General features: G+C 41.8%; 1 protein-coding gene across 1 annotated transcript; it reads right to left on the bottom strand.

Moving 5' to 3' along the window:
• Window positions 1-9,108: 9,108 nt before the first annotated feature.
• Window positions 9,109-14,799, bottom strand: LOC115796693 (uncharacterized). Its single transcript, XM_030753066.1, has 5 exons — window positions 14,667-14,799; window positions 12,518-12,775; window positions 12,146-12,403; window positions 10,655-10,816; window positions 9,109-9,402 (listed from the first exon to the last, which is right to left on the bottom strand). The coding sequence occupies exons 1-5, from the start codon at window positions 14,734-14,736 to the stop codon at window positions 9,365-9,367; spliced, it is 786 nt and encodes a 261-aa protein (XP_030608926.1). The 5' UTR covers window positions 14,737-14,799; the 3' UTR covers window positions 9,109-9,364.
• Window positions 14,800-21,272: the final 6,473 nt, after the last annotated feature.

Here is a 21,272-nt window from a genome sequence, read left to right as displayed (position 1 = left end):
TCTTTGGTTTCACTTCACTTGTGTTCTTTCAAAGGCTTTAAATTCTTCATTATGTTCAATAAACAGATTTTAGGAACAGAGTGTTTCATGTGTTTCAGTTCGATTTATGGTTTTTATATGCTGGAGCCTAGCTGTGATAGGACAGCAGGCTAACACACAGAGACAAGTAGCCATTCACACTCACAGGCACACCTATGGGCAATTAACTTAACCCCAGGAAGTATTTCATCAATGCATTGTTCCTCCTTATCATGTAATTAATAGACACTGGGTCAAATGCCCTAGGAGGAGTTCATTCAAATAGCAGGCATGGAAACAGCAAAATTGACACATTCAATTGAAGATGGCTGACTTCCTGTAGGGTTTCGGGTATGGGTCCAAGATACTTTTTTGTCTGTCTTAGGATGTTACATGAGTGTTTCAGAGCTGTAGATAAAATGTAGCTCCGGGGCTACCCAAAAAACATGCTATTTTTTGATACTTCGAGCTGCCACTAGGTGTCGCTCTAACATTTATGGACTTTATGCATATCAATGTGTTCAGGGCAGGGGGCTTATCAAACCACTAAAGTTTGAGGCAGATTGGGCAATATGGCTTTGATTTACATCCATTTATGTGTTCATGGTGAAACATCCAACTTTTCCCTCCCACCAGGGTCATGCCCTTTGTAAGAGCAACTCCTTAAGGCTTTCCAGGGGAAATCTGAGATGGTTTTGCTCAACCACCTTGGAGCTGGACCTCACAGTGTAAACCATGACATTTCCTCCTCCCACTAGGTAGCGCTGCAATGGTCAAAAAATATTGTCATATGTATGTGTTCAGGGCTGGACCCTGCTCCTACTGAGAAAGTTTGATCCAGATTGGATTATGTAGATATGAATGAGAGCTAATCAAAATTTCATGGCGAATGATCAAAATTCAAGGGGGCATAGGGGCCACGCCCCCTTGTCAAAAACTCACCATTTTTTAAATGTACATTCCCCTTGGTGTGTAGAGTAAACACAGCAAATATGAAGTTGATAACATCCAAAACCTTTCAGTTATTAGAGAAAGTCTGAAGGGTGCAAATCGCCAAATTTGCATGTTTGAGTCAAAATGGCGGACTTCCTGTTGGGTTTAGGGTATGGCTCCAAGAGGATTTTTTTGTGTCTGGATATGATAGCAAGTTTCATAAATGTACGTGAAACACAGCGGTGGGGCTCGACTTTAGGGGGCGCTACTGAGGCATTTTGGCGCGCCCTTGCCCAAGGCCATTAAAATACTTACATTTTCACCAGGTGTGATGCATGTGCAAAGTTTCATGAGTTCTTGAATATGATAAAGCCCCCAAAAAGCCAATTCATTTGCCTAAATAAAAAAAATAATAATAAACGGAGCAATTACAATAGGGCCTTCGCACATTTCGTGCTCGGGCCCTAAAAAAACCCTGAACAAATAATACTCTTTTCCCCCTAGAAAAGTTCACTGGAAATCACCAAGTCATCTTCCTGTGAACTTCCTTGTAACTGGTGCAGTCGTGTCTGCAGGAGATCCTGTGATTGTGCTACGAGATTGTGAAAATATCAGTATCAGTTTTTTTCCTCATTCCTTGAGCTTTAGTGGAACAAATGCTCCTTTATCCTGGAAAAGGGTTTGTTGTAGCAAAACACTGAGTTCATTGCCACATAAGGAGGAAAAAGTGATCTTTGTTAGTCATATCTCTGTGGACCTTCCCTCATTAGGTCACCGTCTCACTGTTTGTCACTCTCAGTAAGTAAAATAAGTTAATATCTCAGTAATTGTTGAATAACACTTCAGATTACAACTGCGACACAGACAAATTCATTCATAGTCTCAGTTTTGCTTTTATGGCACTGTCATACAGTAAAATAGCAAATGTCCAACTCCATGCATTTTTATTCAGGGACTCTACTAGAGCAGCTTTGTATAATTCACATTAACTAATATTTATCTGCCCATTGGTGCTGCCCAAGTGTCCAGAAATCCCCCATAATACCAGTGAGAGTACAGTACATACAGCTGGGACAGTGAGTGAACCTAAATACATGTCATACTGTAATATTACAGCTAAAGGGAATCTCCTGATACAGTAATCTCTGCCTGAAACAAGTCCATCTAGCTCTTCCCTCTATTAGCCAACCTTGCTCTGATTGGCTGCTCCTCTTAAACAGAAGGTTTGCAAAGGCAGGTGGGTGTGGCTTCTGTGCCTTAGTGATAGGATCAGTGAGGATTTAGAGCAGTGTGAAGCCTGGATTTTTGGATTACCCTGAATAATTGTGCATACACTGAGCTAATTATTTGTGTTGAGGTCTCTGGGGTGTGTAGTTTTTATTGTTGTCTCTCTCCTGTTTACTTTTCGCCACTCAGTGAGTCAGCCAGTATCCTGCTGGCATTTCTCTGGATCATAGTAAATCTCCTAGACTCACCTTATATACATTTGGCTGTCAACAAAGTTATTAACTTTATCACTAACCATCATGAAAGGACAGGCCTCTGCACGGCATGTACCAACAGCAGATAGAAGAAGTGGCTGACAGAGAAATCCTACCACACTGTAAACCCGAATAAGCTGAATCTACTTAAAAATAAAAACAAGGTAACTCACTGCCTTAAAGTTTTTAAGTAATGAAACAGTTGAGTAAGTGCAGTGTTCAATGTACTTGAGGCCCTTTTGGAATAGAATGGAAGATTTAAGTTGAATGTACTAATGTCAGAGTTTCAGTAACTGAAGATACTTAGTTTAAGCAATCATTCACCATCCATTTATTGAACTAAATTGAACTAAATTGTATGTTCTAATTGACCAAACTTATCTTTTATAGTTTCGGACAAATTAAAATATGTCCTTTAATCAATCATCACATATATTTTTCCATCAAACCTCATCCCCTATCCTTTTTTTTTTGGAGGGGGGGGGTTATGTCATCTCAGCCGACATAAGGCGAGACGCAGATTACACCCAATAAAGGTCACCAGCCTGTTGCAGAGCTAACACAGAGAGAGACAACCAACCATTCACACCTGTGGGCAATTTAGAGTGCCCAATTAACCTAACCCCCTGCAGAGCCACACAGACACAGGGAGAACATGCAAACTGTGCACAGAAAGAGGCCCGGGCGAAGGTGGAAACAAACCCAGATCATTAGATAGCTATTCTAGCTGTGAGGCAGCAGTGTTAACCACCACGCCACCGTGCTGCCTGTAGTAATTATATTTTTTATGATGTTGAACTGTGTCTGTTTAAATTTGGTAAATAAACAAACATGATAAAACTCAGCCCTGCTGAACACTGGTACATTAACATTTACAAATAACATTTGTCCATGGAACAATAAAAAACTGTACAAGTAGAGAACCAGAGGGTGAACAAAAAACAAACCCAAAGACCAAATATCTACTCGTTCAAACTCTACACAGCAAGAGGTCCAAGTGGAACTCAAACCCAGACCTTTTAGGTGTTGTTCTAGCTGTGATGCAGTACTGCTAACCACCATGCCACTGTGCTGCTGCTCATTAAGCCAGTCTGTTAAAACTGGTATCAAGTAGATTTTTAGTGGGTGCAAGACCTGATAATATTAAGTTGTTTGAACTCAAACACACAATTACAATAAGATAGACCATCAAAAAGTACAGTCTACTCAGCATTAATAAGTTATGTTACAAAATGACAGATATTTAAGTAATATAAACTTAGTTTATTTCAGTAGGAGCTGTTGATTGGACTTAAAAATACAATTACAATTAAAAAAAACATGAAACAGTTCAGCTTACTCAGCATTAACAAGTAACAAGTGACAGACAGCACAGAGGCACTAATGATGGCAGCACAGGAACAAGCTCTGAGCACAAGATCAATAGAGGCTGGGGTCTACCACACCAGGTGCAGGCTGTGCAGAGATGCCCCTGAGACAATCCAGCACATAACAGCAGGGTGCAAGATGCTAGCAGGCAGGGCATACATGGAACGCCATAACCAAGTGGATGGCATAGTATACAGGAACCTCTGTGCCGAGTATGACCTGGAAGTCCCGAGGTCAAAATGGGACACGCCCCCAAGGGTGGTTGAGAACAACAGAGCTAAGATCCTGTGGGACTTCCAGATACAGACAGACAAACTAGTGATGACTAACCAACCGGACATGGTAGTGGTGGACAAACAACCGTGGGGGTCAAATTCATTATAGTTCAGGGGTCACACATTTAATGAACACACAGATCCATTCACAAACAGCTGATTAAATAAGGAAGCTGCTATTTGAAGAATGTTTCTTTTTCCACATTTAATCTGCTGTCATTTAAATTTATAGATCACAGTGGCTCTGAAAAGACAAAACAAAACAAAAAAAAAAGGTTTTACTTTATGATCCAAACAGAAAATCTAAACATACTTTCAATTTATAGATGTATTCCTTCCCATGTCGTGCTCCAAAGTGGGAACAGAAGTGAGGCAGGAAGCTGGAGTACCCAGAGAGAACCCACACAGGTACGGGCAGATCATGTGCCCGTGCTAACCACAGCACTACCACTGAGAGGACCTATTTCGACATGGAAGTATGTTTAACTTTCCATACATTTCTTTTCCTGTGGTGGCATCCTCACTCCAGGATTACTGGAAAACTGTATTTATAACTGGATTCTTTACAGCAAACTTCAGGCTGCCACAGCACAGCTTGAAGCTCTTTTCTCCAAACCTTTAATCACAACTCTGATTTTCCTTTGTGCTGTCAATGATTTTGATCTTCTGATGATTTACTCGTTGAACTGGAGCAGCTTTATTTTACACATTAGGTTCTTTCCAGCTAATGACAATGATGCATATTTCTAATCCTACAATTTATACTTATTCCTGAGATGCTTTATTCCATATGTCATGACTGCCCCTCCATGGCAGCACAGTGTAACTGACTCAAAGTGAACTACAGTGTGTTCATGACAGTAGCAAAAGATAAATATGGCACACAGCACACAGTTGTTAATTTATTTTTATGAGATTGTGGAAAGTATGAGAAACACCATTTTAATAACATATATGTGTCTTTTCTTCTTGTTAATTAATTAATCTAATTAAACATATAGGCCTTAAAAGTTCAATCAGACACAGAAGCCTACAATAAGAGAATTATTCAACTATTGAGAGAGATTATTCATCTTCTTACCTCCAAGGTTTCACTTCCTGTGCGATGTATACATCAGTGTAGGAGGATGCAGGGTTCACTTTATCTGCAATACACAACATGTTATTTGTTAGAAAACAGCTGGATGTAAATCCAGAGACCTGTGGGTCACTACTATGAAAAACCACAGAACAGCTGCTGAAAATAAAGTAGTTGTGTTACATTTCACCTCAGACACCCACTCAAGGCATGCTTCATATATATATATATATATATATATATATATATATATATATATATATATATATATATATATATATATATATATATATATATATATATATATATTTATATGCAGACTCGGTTTATGAGGGGAATTAAACCGAAGCTGTGATGGTGACTCTGAGTTTTCACGGATTCCATTCAAGTAGCAAAAGGTAAAAACCTGTGAACTCACTGCAGAGTAACAACAATCAGAGCTTACCCACTGCTGAACCTCACTGTGATCAGTGATGTTTTTAGCCTGATCTCAGACCACTTATAGTGGAAAAGTGCACTCAGTTTACCCCATTACTCAGTACATGTAGAACAGTTATGGAGCAGGAATTTATTTATGTAAACATCTGTAAAATGGTTTCAGTTACACACAATTAGACAGCACATTTGTGAAGTGTGACATCCGTCTGTCGGGAATAACACGTGACCACCGTGGATGCTGGCACAACCGTGTAATAAAAGTATAGTAGTGTAAAGTGTAGTACAAAAATACACTGTTTCTGCTGTGTTGCCTACATCCTGCAACCTTTATATTACTGATGAGGGAAAAAAAATGTAACAAAAACAGGTGGAACATCTGCTGACGGGGGTTTTGGTAAAAACTTCAAATTTAATCTTCAGCTCATTTGTTTCCCATCTGTGAAGTCTTGTGTTTCCAGTAAAATGGTGCTTCTTTTCTTTGCTTTGCTTTTCTTTGCTCTTCTTTGCTTTTCTTTGCTTTATTTTTGTAATCAGTCGGTCAGTGATCTGAATGCCCCGACTGAAATATTAAGTAATTTAAATCTCTGAAATATTTACCCATTACATATTTTTGACATTTGACAGTGGTGAATATAATCTCTTTAGAGCTCACTGTCATGTTGTTAGGCTTCTCATTTACTGTTTTCTCTCTCCCAGAAGCAGTGACGTGCTGTAGGGTTTGTTATGGGTGAGGCACTGACTCGCCTGAAGTCGGATGTTCACATAAATGAACTCAAACTAGAAGCTCATATTTCAATCTAAATTATGCTAATGATATACTTTAATCAACTCTATACAACTCTAAACAAAATATTTAATGTAAGGTAAAACTGGGGGGTTTTTTTGGTGGTGGTGTTGGGGGTCTCTTTTTTTAAATAAATTTAAAAAAAACAAAAAAAACAACATGTATTATCTTACCTTTATTTGAAGATGAAGACCATGCGTCTATCCTTCTCCCTATGGGACAGCACTGCGGCAGCACTGCCCCCTATCGGTGCGGCACGGTAATTTGTGCCTCCCCCTGTGTATTTTCACCGTGCATTTATGACCAATTATAAAGAATAAACATGTCACACACATTCATTCAGCATATTAGACATACTATGGAACGTCAGCATGTTTAGCACATGTGTAATCAAGCATGTATATTGGCGATATAAAGAGAGACAGCAATGGGCATGCGCCAACCGTCTGCTTCATTTATTGTATGTGACACAGCGCCACCAGAGGTGAGCCACAGCACTGCACTGCCTCGCCCCACATTTCTTCCATGTGTTTGAACAGGAAATGTGTAAAGTCCATGATTTTGACCATTAAAGTGTTGAAATAATTCAGAAAACAGTTTTATAGAACAGTCAAGTAGTCAAATGTAGTTTCTCTTATCATTCTTATCATCATTTTAATTTTCACGATGGCAGGGGAGGCAGTGCCGCACCTGACTCCCCTGACTGCAAGTCACTGCCCAGAAGAGACTTCAGAGATTTTCCTGAAGCAGATTCCAAACGGTGGCCCACAGCCCAAAATGTACACAAATGTACTGCAGGTGGATCACAAGAAGTAATTTCATTAAATTTTGTGATACAGGTTAAAATGGGCATTAAGTAGTCACACTTTAAAAGGAACTGAAGGGGTGAAACTCAAGAAAAAAATAAAAAGAAAGAAAATCAGATGATTAAGGGTTTGGGTTTGCTACAGAAGATCTGCAGTTTTCAAATTGGGCAGCTGTGGTCTCAGTTTTGCAAAATTTGCATTAAATGTGTTACCATAACTGAGAGATAGAGAAATAAAGCACCACGACACGTCAAACCAGCACAAAAGCTGCTGGAACTACACAGAAACTCAGAGTTTCCTACAGAGAACAAAACAAAAAAAGCTGAACCACATATGTGTCATAAGAAAAACTAAAGAAATCTAGAAGACTGAAAAAAAAATACTGAGCACTTTCTGTTTCAGTGTTTCAGAGCAGCAAACATTGTTTCACACACTGAAATAAATAGCTACTAAATCAGGTGAGTGGAAATAAACTGAAGAAAAATGAGCATTAAGTAGAATGTAATTAATGAACGAGCCAACAGTTTACACTGAAAATATGAAGCAAAAGAAAAAATATTCTAAGAATTTGACTTTTTTGACTCTTTGTGTTTAAATGAGTTCTTCAGTTTTGTTTTGTCTGCATTCAAAGTGATGAACAAACCATTTAAACATACGTTTGGTCATTTTTATCTTTTTATGACATCAGCGTTGTCACACAGAGCAGCCAAAGGTACAGACATCAGAAATAATCATTAGAAAAAACAAACAAACAAAAACATTCTTTATTCATTCAATGTGAAATGTTGGAAACTGATTGGCAGTCATTAAATATGACTTTGTGTCAGATTCAGTCTTTTTATCAAACATGAAAATGCTTTAGATAAAAAACCACGAGGTGGCAGAAAATAATACTGCACAACTGTGTTGGTTGTGTGGATGATAATCTGACAGCGTTATACGACAACACAGAAGTTCTTTGTACTCCTGGTTTGTTAAAGAAAAATAATTTAATGAATGACTTCATGAAGAGAGCAAATAAGAAATATTATGCATTTTTTTATTTGATTTTAACAACAATAATACAGACAAACATTTCTCTATTAGGGCAGCACAGTGGTGTGGTGGTTAGCACTGTTGCCTCACAGCTAGGATCTGGGTTCAAATCCACCTTCTGTGTGGAGCTTGCATGTTCTGCCTCCCAAAGACATACAGTTACTGGGGTTAGTGTTAACTGGTGTTTCTAAATTGCCCATAGGCATGAATGGCTGTCTGTCTCTCTGTGCTGGCCTTGTGAGAGGTTGGCTACCTGTACAAGTGTACCCAGTACCCTATTGCCACGTTTCCATTAGTACCTCAGTGTGGATTGACTGGCCAAGGTTTCGTTTCGTTTCCATTACAATTGAGGGCCACCTCAGTGTGGGTGGAGTCGATATAGCAACACAGGCAGAAGTGTTGTGACATGATCTGTGTGGAACTCAAAGTGTGTTAGCTTTTGTCTACACTGCTGTGTTGTGCGATGGGACCTGTGAGCAGCCATTAGCTAGGAGAGCTGATGATAAACTTTCTCATTTCTCATCTCATCTCCCACCAAGCACAGAAATGTCTGCACCTCCTCAATCGACCACGGTGTTGGTTTGGTCCAGCTTCTTGTTGTCAAAATGGCATGGTTGATTCTGGTGAAGGAGTCACTCTCATAACTCCACTGGTGATGACATTTCCCGGCCAATCAGTGGCATGCTGTTCTTTGAGGTCATATTTTCAGATTGCTTGGAGTGGGTACTAAAAAAGTACCTGGTACCAGGACCTAATGGAATTCCCTACAAATCGTGCTGAGCCACGCTGAGTAGGTACTAATAGAAACGAGGCATATGACAGCTGGGATAACCCCCCCACCACCACCACCACCACCACCACCACACCACCCCCACCCCACCACCAAACAGGATAAGCAGAAGAGAGTGGATGGATTTCTACATTAGCATACAAAGCTTAGCATGAAGCTAAATAACATTTTGACATTTCTTGTTTTGTCTCTCAAACATAAAACTCATCAAAGGCAGTTTTCAGCTCAGCAGTGGATCATTAAATCAGCAGCTAACAGTGTAAGCTAACAGCTGCTGGGAGGCGATAAAGGAGGAGAAAACAGGTTTTGCTGTAAACCCGGTGAGACGCTGATCTTTGTTCTTCCTCAGATGCTCCAGTTAGAGACAATCAGCCTCCTTTGTTTTAGCAAGAGGAGCTGCAAGAGGAACAGAAACTTGATGCACTGGATAAATTTAAAAAAGCAGAATTTAATTTCATGTAAGCATGAGCAACACTTCCTGTTGTTGCCAGGAGAGCTATGGCTGGCCTACCTCATCAGCCACAACAAGAATATCTGATAATTGTGTTTTCATTTGCTGTGACGGTTTGTGTTGAATCACTTGAGGAACATTAACACTCACAATTACCTTTGGTCACCTCAAAAGCCACAACAAGGGGCCTGTATCAGAGGTGAGAGGCTTGACTCTACACCTCTGTGGCTGTGCCCCCTGTGGTCAGACTGAACTGTCTGAGGTTTCCTTCATGTTGGTGTAATAAGGTGTTGCTAAAGCCAGCCGGCATCTATTGCACAACTGGAGGAGCCCACAAAAGGGCAAATTTTGAACCATCAACAACAACAGGTTGAAGCTTAACCTCCACTCTGGCCTCTTTCCCACCAACAGGGTTCCGGAGCACGTGCAGTAATTTGAACCATTAGGCGGGTTTTCCACCGCTGAAGCACTCGGTGCTCGGCCGAAAAACGGGTTCAATTCCGGCCCCGCAAACCAGCTGGTCTGGAACCACGAACGCGTGACGAAAGTGACAGAAGGGCGTGACTCTGCCGTCTCAACATCATGTTTTCTACCATATTACACGTGTATTACATGAGAAAAGCGAAGCAGTTTTCACGGCTGTGAATTAGGTTGGGCTCTAAGGCTGAACTTGCTGCTTTGTATCAGTTCATATCACAGATAAAAGGACACAAAGTGCGTACTTGTCGTCTTGCTCTAATCGCTGTCTGTGTTTCCCTCTGTGCTGCACACAGATGCTGCAGTAGTTTGGTTTGGACTGTAAAACGTATTTGCAGCACAAGAAAGGGGAGCGTGTTCTCCCACGTTTGTGCGCTTCGGCTTCCGTGTCCAGACGAGGACCCGCCCACGCTCATGCGTAAAGGAGCAGTTCACAGAAATGCGGTGGGAACGCGGGCCCGTTCTTAAGCGTTTCGCCGGTTCATTGGGAACAGCACGGGCACTGGCACGCGAACCGGTTCCTCGGCGGTGGGAAAGTAGCATCTGAAATCTCAGTTTGTTGAGATTTAGTGAAAATGACCCATGGTCTCACACACCTGACCAAACTAGTTACTGATTTTTGACATTTGTTTAGCAGCTACCGTGTCGGACCTGACATCTGATCCATTGTGGAAAATGAATATTTTCTAATATAATTGGCATTTATACATGTGTTCTTACCTCGAGTCCTCTTTTTATATTTGCATATGCACAGTATGAGTAAACCAGTGAAGAGGATGAACAGCAGGACTGTGGACACCAGGCAGGGCAGAGACATCAGAAGAGGATGAAGAGTAGGAGTAGGAGTAGTAGGAGGAGGGGCAGTCGTAGACTGAGGTCTGTCTGTGATGAGGGAACAGTTTTGTCATTAACTAGACAAACAAAATATATACATATTTCATGCAGCGGTCAGAGTTCACTGTGGATAATCACAGAAAATAAATGAATAAATCCTGGAAGCAGATCAGCAGGTGTTTCACTCGACCTGTAATATCACTGAATCCATCATGTGCAGTCTTTAATCCTTTAATGTCCAGTGGATCATATTTGATACGTGAATTTCTGTGAGCTTTTGACACCTCTTCATCATCAGTGTGATTCTCCACTCCTGTTTTTGATTTACTTTCCCCACAATGAATACTAAATGCAACCCCCCTTTTTTTTTTTTAAAGAAAACTCGTGACACTGTATAAGATGTAAAGGAGAACAGATCGCAATGATTTGCAATCTCATTTGGCAACAACACATCTGACAAACATTGAGACAGGACAGCAAAAGGCTGGAAATGCAAGTGGTAACAAAAAGTTAAAAGAAGCTGTTAAAAGGAGAGGGGGTGCGGCACAGCGGTTAACATGGCCCTGTGTACATTTTCTCACCATTACACATAAGGTGAACTTCTGTGCCAGCGTCCTGTCTCAGTGGCTGCTGCATCATTAACTTTTCTGGATTATCAGCCGCATTTTAAAGGCCTACAAGATGTTTGAAGGCTGGAGGACCCGTAGCAGCATAAGCTTCATATTTGTCACTGAAAACTTAACTGGAAGCTCTGTTTACATTCACTCTTTGCTTTCAATCGTTGCTCATTTTTAAGCACCAATTTGGCCGAATTGGGTAAGATGAAACCTTTCCCCGATTCTCGGCTTCAGAACATTCGATAAACTTTGAGTTTCACATCCAGCAAAATTTAAAAAATTGGAGCTGGTTTGTAGAAGTGTGTCCTAGCCTCTGGCTGCCTGGTTTTAATAAATGATTAAAAGCTGTGAATGTGTCCCACAAACAATCAAGTGTTGCTACAGTAGCATGGACGAAGAAAAGTTACTTTACTACATTTTTATTTATTTGTTTACCTTGGAAAGCTAAATCGGTGCACGCTGCTGTCAACTCTGATCCCAGATTTGTTCATATGACTTTTCTGTGATTGTGTTTCACTGCTGTTTACGACTCAAAGGCAAACTCTGCACATTAAACACATCAGTGTGTTTTCCAGGAGTGGGAGAGTGTTGCTGTGTGGCTGGCTGAAGGAGTTTAAAGCCTTTAATGTTTCCAAAAGTTACTTTGAAATGATGAACTATTGGCTGCTGTGGTCACCAAAAACTGACTGAGGATGATTTATGTTTTTAACTACAAGACAACAAATGAAAGCTTCATGAAACTGAACATCATCATCATCACCTCTCACTGCCAGCCAGCTCTGTGGTGACTCTCCTCGTGTGGGGTGTTTACACTTGTAGAAGCCTTCCTTCTCCTTGGACACATTTTTAAGGATCATCTGTCCTTTGGTCTCGTTTCCAATTGAAGACCCATTTCTGTAGAATTCCGCTCTGAAGTTTGATGTCGACTCCTTTGCATATTTTTCTTTGTAGGAGCACTTTAGTGTAACATCGGCTCCCTCGGTCACAGGAGCAGCAGGGCTCTCCAGGATCAGACCAGCTGAAATACAAAAAGACAAACTCTGACTGTGGTTTCTGTCCTCACTTTTAACAGTTCAAAGTGTGTTCAGTTTCAGATTAGATACTTAAAGACAGTCTGTCACTGCATGCTTACTGCTCACTGTGATGTTGATGGTGTTGCTGCTCTTCCCGCTCTTAGACTCGCACCAGTACACTCCACTGTCCGATGGGTAGACACCTTTAATGCTGCAGGACGACCCACGTAGTTGGCCCCAGACCTCGCAGGAAACAGAAGACTTTGTGGAGGTGTTTCTCTTCACAGTGTCCTCGGTGTCTGCACAGCTCAGAGTCACGGTTTCATAATAAAAGAAGACCGACTTGTCGGGATGGACGCTCAGAGCAGCAGCTGCAGCTTCAACAACATCGGGTTGAGACACATCAGTGAACACACAGTACATGAGAGGACGTTAATGACATGAAAAGCTTTGCTGTTATTTTTCCATGTTCCATTAGACACCACACTGCATTAAGCTGCACAGCAGCAGACACAAATGAGAGTTACACATGTTACAGATGATCATATTAATCTAATTTGGATTTTTATTTGTAATTAAAATCCGCAAGCGGTGATGATCGGGCCCTCGCACCCGGCGCAGGTCGATCCAGGTTTTTTGATTGTGATGGTGTACAGAATGTCCGTAACCAATTTCATACATTTCTGTGAAACTAAATCTTTTGCTCTCCATATAAACCCAATGCAGTATTTGGGGTGTGGTCACGGCTGTATCACGCAAAATAGAGCATGGGTCTTATTGACTTTTTTGACCAGGATGATGTCAAGAATGTTGAAACAAGGCTTATCAGTTACTGCCATTTTTGTCTTCATTGCAAAACACCTAAGTCACACCCTTTGGCGAAAACTCACAGTTTTGAAAACAGTGTAAGGCCAACTCCTGAAGGCTTTCCAGGGGAAATTTGAGATGGTTCTGCTCAACCACCTTAGAGCTGTACCTCAAAATGTAAAACATGACATTTCCTATACCCACTAGGTGGCGCTGCGACTGTCAGTAAATATTATCATATGTATGGGTTCAGGGGTGAACCGTCATCCTACTGCGAAAGTTTGATCCAGATTGGATAATGCAGGTTTGAATGAGAGGCAATCAAAATTTCCTGGCGAATGATCGAAATTCACTGTGGTGTCACGGCCACGCCCTCCGGTGAAAACTCACCATTTTTGAAATTCAGATTCCCCCGGGTGTGTAGATAAGACAAAACAAATATGAAGTTGATAACATCCAAAACCTCTGAGTTATTAGAGAGCGTATAAGGGCAGGAAATGGCTAAAATCAGCCATTTGATTCACAATGGCAGACTTCCTGTTGGGTGTAGGCCATTGGACCCTGTGTCTTTTTCGTTCGTCTCGACATGTTACATATGTGTACCAAATTTCATACATGTACATGAAACACAGTAGAGGGAATTGAACTAAAGGTGGCGCTGTAGAGCCATTTTGAAAGGGCCATGCCTGAAACCATTAAAATACTTAAATTTTCACCAGACCTGACATGTGTGCAAAATTTCATGAGTTTTTGAGCATGTTTAGGCCCTCAAAAAAGCAATTACAATAGGGCCTTTGCACAGGTTGTGCTTGGGTCCTAATAATGTACATTATTAAATCATTGCATTATTAAATAATTTACTATTGCTGTTAATATTACTAAAATAACAATGCACTACACAGAAAAGTATGCAAACACAGTGTAGCAGAAAGTTAAACTTCACAGATATCAATCTGTGCAGTTATGAAACATAATCCATCAATTTCAGCTGCTGTGGTGCAAATCAAAGTGACAAGAGGTGACAAAACCCACACAGCTGAACCGTTTTGCTCCCTTCTTATTTCGCCTGATGGACTTTCCTCACTGCTGCTAACATGAGACAGTACCTGCAGCCCACTGAGGGAGCCCAGCTCCTCCAGGACGGGACTGTGCAAGAAGACTTTCTGTCTCCCAGCAGAGTCTCAGGAGTGTGGGAGAGCTACCAGGAGATAGTCTGTTACACGAGGAGACATGGGCAGGCCTGCAGAAGGGCTTCAACCCTCAGCAGCATCTTGATACTTTGTGGCTTTAAGTGCTTTTTTAAAAAAAATAGATGAAAATCGACTGGATAAAACATGCAGTTACATGATGAGAACATAATAGTTCACATTGGACTGAAAAGAATCAGTAACTCTTGATCCTGCTGCTTCATTCAGGTGTAAATAAACCAAGACTAACATCTGTAATAGAAAAATATTTTACCTGTAACAAAATCCAAACAGAGCACGAACGTCCACAGGGAGAAAGGGAGAAAAGACTCCATGTATTTCATGTTATAAACCCGTAATCAAAGAGACCGAGTCCACAGGGTGTGGGGGGTATGAAGCAATTTTTCTGCTTCTTCTAAGAAAATCAGAAGTTGTGTTCCCGTTTTTCTTGATGAATTAAGGAAGTGTGTCTACGTCACTTAATGTCTGAATATCCCGGCGCTGTGTTCAGATAGTCATTTTTTCCTCGGGGAAGTTCCTGACTGAGTGAAGTGTCCTTGAAGTATCTCTGTGGCAGCCAAAACAAATCTGTTTGCATACTAAGGAAAAGTGCTCGAGTGCTTCCTTTGTTACCTCCTTCAACAGAGGAGACACTGACCATCCTTTGTGAAAGGAAAGGAGATAATGCTGCCCCATAATTCATAGAAGCGCAGCGTCCCACCTGTTTGTGAGTGTGGCTCATATCATGTAAATATATGATAATATATGTAAATATTAAATTGAAATGTGTGTTTCAATTTCATGCCATAAAATCAGGCTGTTAAATCCACAAAACAACTCTGAACATGCTGTAAGGACAGCGTGCAGCTGGCATGAAGAAGGTGCATTTATGAAAGCCCTCTAACTTGAGACTATAAGTTATATTAAGGGTGTGGTGGTTAGCACTGTTGCCTCACAGCTAGAAGGGCTCCGAGCACTCCAGCTTCCTCCCACAGTCCAAACACATGCGGTTTCTGGGGTTAGGTTAACTGGTCACTCTAAACTGCCCACAGGTGTGACTGTGGGTGGCTGTCTGTCTCGCTGTGTTAGCCCTGTGACAGGCTGACAACCTGTAAGGGTGTACCCTGCCTCTTACCCTATGACAGCCCCCCCACCCCCACAACCCTGAGCGGGATAAGTGGAAGAGAATGGTTATATTAATTACAACAAGCATCTGCTTTAGTGCAACATAAAAAGTGTCCACAAGGTGGCGACAGACAATAACAAGCGCTTCTGTTCACAGAGCTGAACTCAAGCTTAAAGATACTCTTCATTAACAAATGTATAACAAACTGGCAGCATCAAAATAAAAGCTGATAGTTTAAATCTATTGAGAAGTGTTTCATCGGTCACAGTGTTTGCACATGAATCAACTGTCAGCATAAATCAAAGCAAAACATCTGATAAAAGTTGAAGTTACATGATTAAAGGTCCTGAAAACATCAACTGTAAGGATGAAGAAAAGTTCCTCACCGGCAAGTTTATTTCCACCTTGTCACTGCCTGTAGATATGCAGGTAGGACTGGGAGCATCAATACATATACAAACACACCTGCTCGTACATGGATCCATCACAGACATGATTCAGATTGTCAGTTTGATCCCTTAATGTTGAAACTTGAAAGATTCGCTCATTATTGGAGATCTGTTAAGTATTTATTCTCCATCTGCTGAACGAGAACAAACCTGAACCTGCATGAAGAGACACAAATCCATCACTGGAATAAAAGCCCTAAAATACAGTACTATCCGAGGTATGATACCTCTGTATCCGTCACAGATACGGACAATATCTCGACGGTCTTTGATGGATACGTTTTGAGATTCTCTGTAAACGAACAAGATTTGACCCTGAAAAACCCAAACTCTGAATGAGCATCTGTTACATATCCATATAATATCCAGATAATATTAATATTAATATTAATATTAAATGTCTGTGACAGATCAGATCTTCCCTGTATTCTCTCCAGAAACATTATGGATACACTGCAGATCCTTAAAGTTGGACGTGTCATGGATCATTCCTGAGTGTTCCAGATCTTTCTGGGTGCAGGCCCTTTTTGTCCACTATAGCAACAAAAACCTGGTGTCTCTCAGAAAGGCTCTTCGGTGCCTAACAATTCAACCCGAGCTAATCTAACAAGGTAGCGTTCATGCTTCAACTGAACCAAAGTGTGCCTGAAAAACTGAAAATAAGGTTAAAAAATAACAAACAAAAAGCAAAAAGCAAAAATGAGTTGTCACCAACTTCAGTCTCCTGGATCAAAGTCCTGTGTTTATCCACCACATTATTTTCCCCTTCAAAGTGGGTCATCCTGATGATCCCAAAGGTCTGCCTGCCTGGTAACTGCTACTTCTTTATCCCACAGCTGGCAGAGCCTCCCAGGCCATGTTACAGAGTAACACAACAGTAGTGTAGCCAATTACTTTCCACAGGGAGGAAATGAGTATCCTGAGGTGTTACTTTACTTTTATTTTATTTTTTTAATCAATAGTACAGTACAGATAGATACATTAGAATGGAAAGTGAAAATAATACAATAAGCAGTTCTAACAGACATAAGATCAAAATCAAAGTATTGCTTTTATGTTGATCGCTGTTGCTCGTCTTCCTCAGACAGTCAGAAATAATCCGGCTCTTTCCTTTCAGCCTCAGCTCAAGCTGCAGGAGGAACAGAAATTTTATGTAGTGGAGCATTTTGTAAAGACAGAATTCGATCCTGCATAAGCAGCATTATACAACAACAACAACAACAACAACAATAACAACAACACTTCCGGCTCTGCTGACACCTCGTTATCCACAGGAAGAGTGCCAGATAATTGTTGTTACAGTAATGACTCAGCAGCAGCTGGAAACGCTGCTGTGATATTTGGTGCAAACAACGTGAACGTCCTTCCTCGCACACATCAAAGTCACTTCATCAGCCGCAGCCAGGGACCGCATCACGCAGTGTAATTAGTTAACTTTACAAGGTGTGATTCGGTAGCCCTCCTTTCCTTAATGTGGTTAAAGTGAATTGAAAAAGCATAATAACCTTTTTTACTCTGTGTGGTTTCCGAACAGATGCCACCTTGAGGTTGTTACCACAGGTCTCATTCACCTAGTTACACACTGTCCTCTATGTCGAGCACTTTCTAGCACATGGTTACAGTACACCACAATGTGGGCAACTCTGGGTTCAGTACCTTGTCCAGGGATAATTGGTATGACCTCTGACCTCCTGATTGGTAGACACCCTGAGCCACTAATGTTTTCATACCCATCCCCACGTTTCGTCTCCCATTCACTGTGTGAATACAGTCACATGAAAAACCCATGAATATGTGGAACCAACAGCCCAGTTCGCTTACCTTGAACACACTTTCGGCAATGTATACAGACAGTATGACCAAAACAGTGACGAGGATCAAGAGCAGGATCACGCCTCAGCAGTTTGGTTGGAGATGTCGGAGGAGGAGAGTGTGGACAGGTGGAGCTGTGGGCTCAGCTTTTCTGCATGAAGGAAAGTTTTAAGAAATAATGTAATAATCTGTAATCAAACAATGCAGAGTTAATGTGTGTGTTCACAAAAACATTTCAGGACAAGCAATGAAACAGAGCTTCTGTGAAAGGAGTCAGAGTGTTCAACAATAGAGACACGAGATCTGTTAAAACCACGCTTCACCTGGCCTACAGTACTGCTTCCTGAGGTGGATCTACAGATAACAGCTGTGAAAACAACAAACCTGACAGGCTTCATGTGGGTGACTCATTCCTCTGTTACTGTTTATTTCATTTGCAAAGTGCAGAACAAAGAACTGTGACCTATACTCAGATAATGATTTCTGAAATCGTTTGCAGATTAAAAATAACTTGCTTAGGTTCTACTGCTAAGAACAAACTTCTAAGAAAGCATATGATGGGGTGCTGAGAGAGGAAATGTGGTACGGTGTAAGGAACCCAAAAGTGGCACCGAGTTATTTGAAGGTGGTGCAGGACATGTATGAATACAGCAAGAGCGTGGTGAGGTGGGTGGTAGAAGTGACTGATGGGTTCAAGGTGGGGGTGGGACAAGCTGACAGGTGAGTGGATTATGATGGTGTAAAGTAGGCAGAAGGTGGAAGAGAGCCTGGTGGAGAGGTGGAGAGTAACGAGGGACCCAGCAGTAACTAGCATTGCTAATTGACTGAAAGTTGTGGTTAGCTAACGCAGCTCAACACAAGGGCTCCCTCTGGCCCAGAGACGAGAGGAAAGACTCAGTTAGTGCTCTGAGCTAACAGGAACTCTCAGGGTTCCTCTGGAAAACAACAACTCAATGCAGGTGCCCTTATGCTCCGTTCCTGCTCTTGAAGGAACCATGTGTAAATGGTGAACTCTCGCGCCGCCATATCAGGCAAACGGTCCATTTCCTGTTAATCTGTTTGGTCCCAGTGTGTGAAACGAACCCGCGCCCAGAATCAGGCCTGCAACGTGTTTATTTTGTTATGGCAGCACTTCATTGTGGACTATTGATTTGTGTTGAAAAGTTAACAGACCTGAAGGAACACACATGGGTTTAAGTTTGTGTTTTTTCAATGAAAGTGGGGAAGTAACTGTTTTAAACCTGTAAGTTAGGAACTCAAAGGTAAGTAACTGTTACAGTTGGATACAGCTGGCCCATTTATACAACAAGCAAGCACGTGGGCTACATGACAGGAGGCTGAAAACGACTCTGTAAGGTTTAGAAACTGGAACAAAATGTGGGTCAAAATCTGACGTGAAAATATGACTAATAAGACCTGATCAATGCTCCAGAAATGGGAACGGATTCGGTGATTCAGTTTGCTCTTTAAAGCTTACAGTTTTAAAGCAGACTGACATGCTTTCACCAAACCATCAAACAAAAAAGCTTCATGAAACTGACCTTCATTGTCATCATCATCATCACCTCTGACTGCCAGCCAGCTCTGCAGTGACTCTCCTCGTGTGGGGTGTTTGCACTTGTAGAATCCTTCGTCCTTCTTGGACACACTTTTAAAGATCATCTGTCCTTTGGTCTTGTTTCCGATAAATTTACCATTTCTGAAGAAAGCAGTACTAAAATCTGATGTCGACTCCTTTGCATATTTTTCTTTGTAGGAGCATGTTAGTGTAACATTGGCTCCCTGGGTCAGAGGAGCAGCAGGGCTCTCCAGGATCACACCAGCTGAAACACAAAAAGATAATCTATGGTCTCTGACTGTGGACTGTGACCTCACTTTTAACAGTTCACAATGTGTTTAGTTTCACATTAGTACAAGTTTGAGTTCCTACTAAACGTGCAATCACAAAAAAATGCTTACTTATCTAGAAAGACAGATTTCCAATGTTTTATTGAAACACACGAGTCTGTCACTGCACGCTTACTGCTCACTGTGATGTTGATGGTGTTGCTGCTCTCCCCGCTCTCAGACTCACACCAGTACACTCCACTGTCCGATGGGTAGACACCCTTAATGCTGCAGGACGACCCACGTAGTTGGCCCCAGACCTCGCAGGAAAGAGCAGACTTTGTGGAGGTGTTTCTCTTCACTGTCCAGACACTGCCGTTGTCCGTCACTGCACAGCTCAGATTCACGGTTTCATAATAAAAGAAGACCGACCTGTCGGGATGGACGCTCAGAGCAGCAGCTGCAGCTTCAACAACATCGGGTTGAGACACATCAGTTAATCACAGTACATGTGAGAACATTAATGACATGCAAATCAGAAAAGAAAACTGTTACTGCAAAGCAGAAGAGCTGCAGATGTGGACAGAGGTTCACACACACTCTTCATGGGTATGAATATTAATGACACTTTGAGACACCACAGGAAGAGTCATCTGCTCTGAGCAAGCAGTAATCCCACACCCACACTTTGTGTTTTTTGTGGATTACAGCTCAGGTTTTGTTACAATCAGGCCCCGTTTCCACTGGAAACCACATTTTGATGCGTTTCAGCCTTCCGTTTACACGATAGCGTTTCAGAAACGATCTGCGTTTACACGGTGACGCGTGAAACGATAAAACGATGTAGTTCCCATGCCAGGCCACAAGTTGGTGTTGTTTTCTTCTTTGCAAACCTTGTTTATGCAAGACCCGCATGCGTGGAGTGACACAGTAGGAAGCGCGGCAAATTGTTCATTACTTACAAAACGGCCAATGTGAGAGGTTTTCCGTGGACTGAAGATGAGGTTGGATCGCTGCTGCACACAACGCTGAATTACAAAAAGGTAAAAACACAAGAAAAGCACAAGAAGCACTCGAGAATCCGAGAGTACAGTTTATCAATTTGCGCATGCGTGACAAACTGTGGTGGTCGCAACCGTAGTGCGCATGTGCGAGTCACCCGTTTTCAAATCACCCCGTTGTCAACCGTTTACACAAGAATGTAAGCCGGTGCGTTTCTGAAACGCTCCACTCTGGACCCCGTTTCCAAAACACAACATTTTCACTCCGTTGTCGTGTAAACAGGAGGGCGAAACGCATCAAACCGACACCGTTTTCATTTTGAAACGGTGTCGTGTAAACGGGGCCTGAGGCATTCTGGACATTCTCACCACCAAACTGCACACCCTGCCCCCCTGTCACATGGTCCTGGATAAAGGACCTTTTGACCAACCGGCCCCAGACTGTGAGACTTGGCCCCCCATCTCTCCTCCACCCACACACTGAGCTCTGGCCCCCCCCCCCACAGGACTGTGTGCTGAGCCCCCTCCTGTACTGTGGAGATGAGGCAGCCTACAGAGACGAGGTCCTGACATTGACAGCCTGGTGTTCAGAGAACAGCCTGACACTGAACACCATGAAAGCCGAAGAGATCATCATCCTACATTATAACCTCAGTTGGAGAGAG

This window comes from Archocentrus centrarchus, chromosome 18 (assembly GCF_007364275.1).
Source record: "Archocentrus centrarchus isolate MPI-CPG fArcCen1 chromosome 18, fArcCen1, whole genome shotgun sequence".
Lineage (NCBI taxonomy): Eukaryota > Metazoa > Chordata > Actinopteri > Cichliformes > Cichlidae > Archocentrus > Archocentrus centrarchus.
The sequence above is the reverse complement of the archived record's forward strand: the minus strand, read 5'-3'. Positions and strand labels throughout refer to the sequence as shown.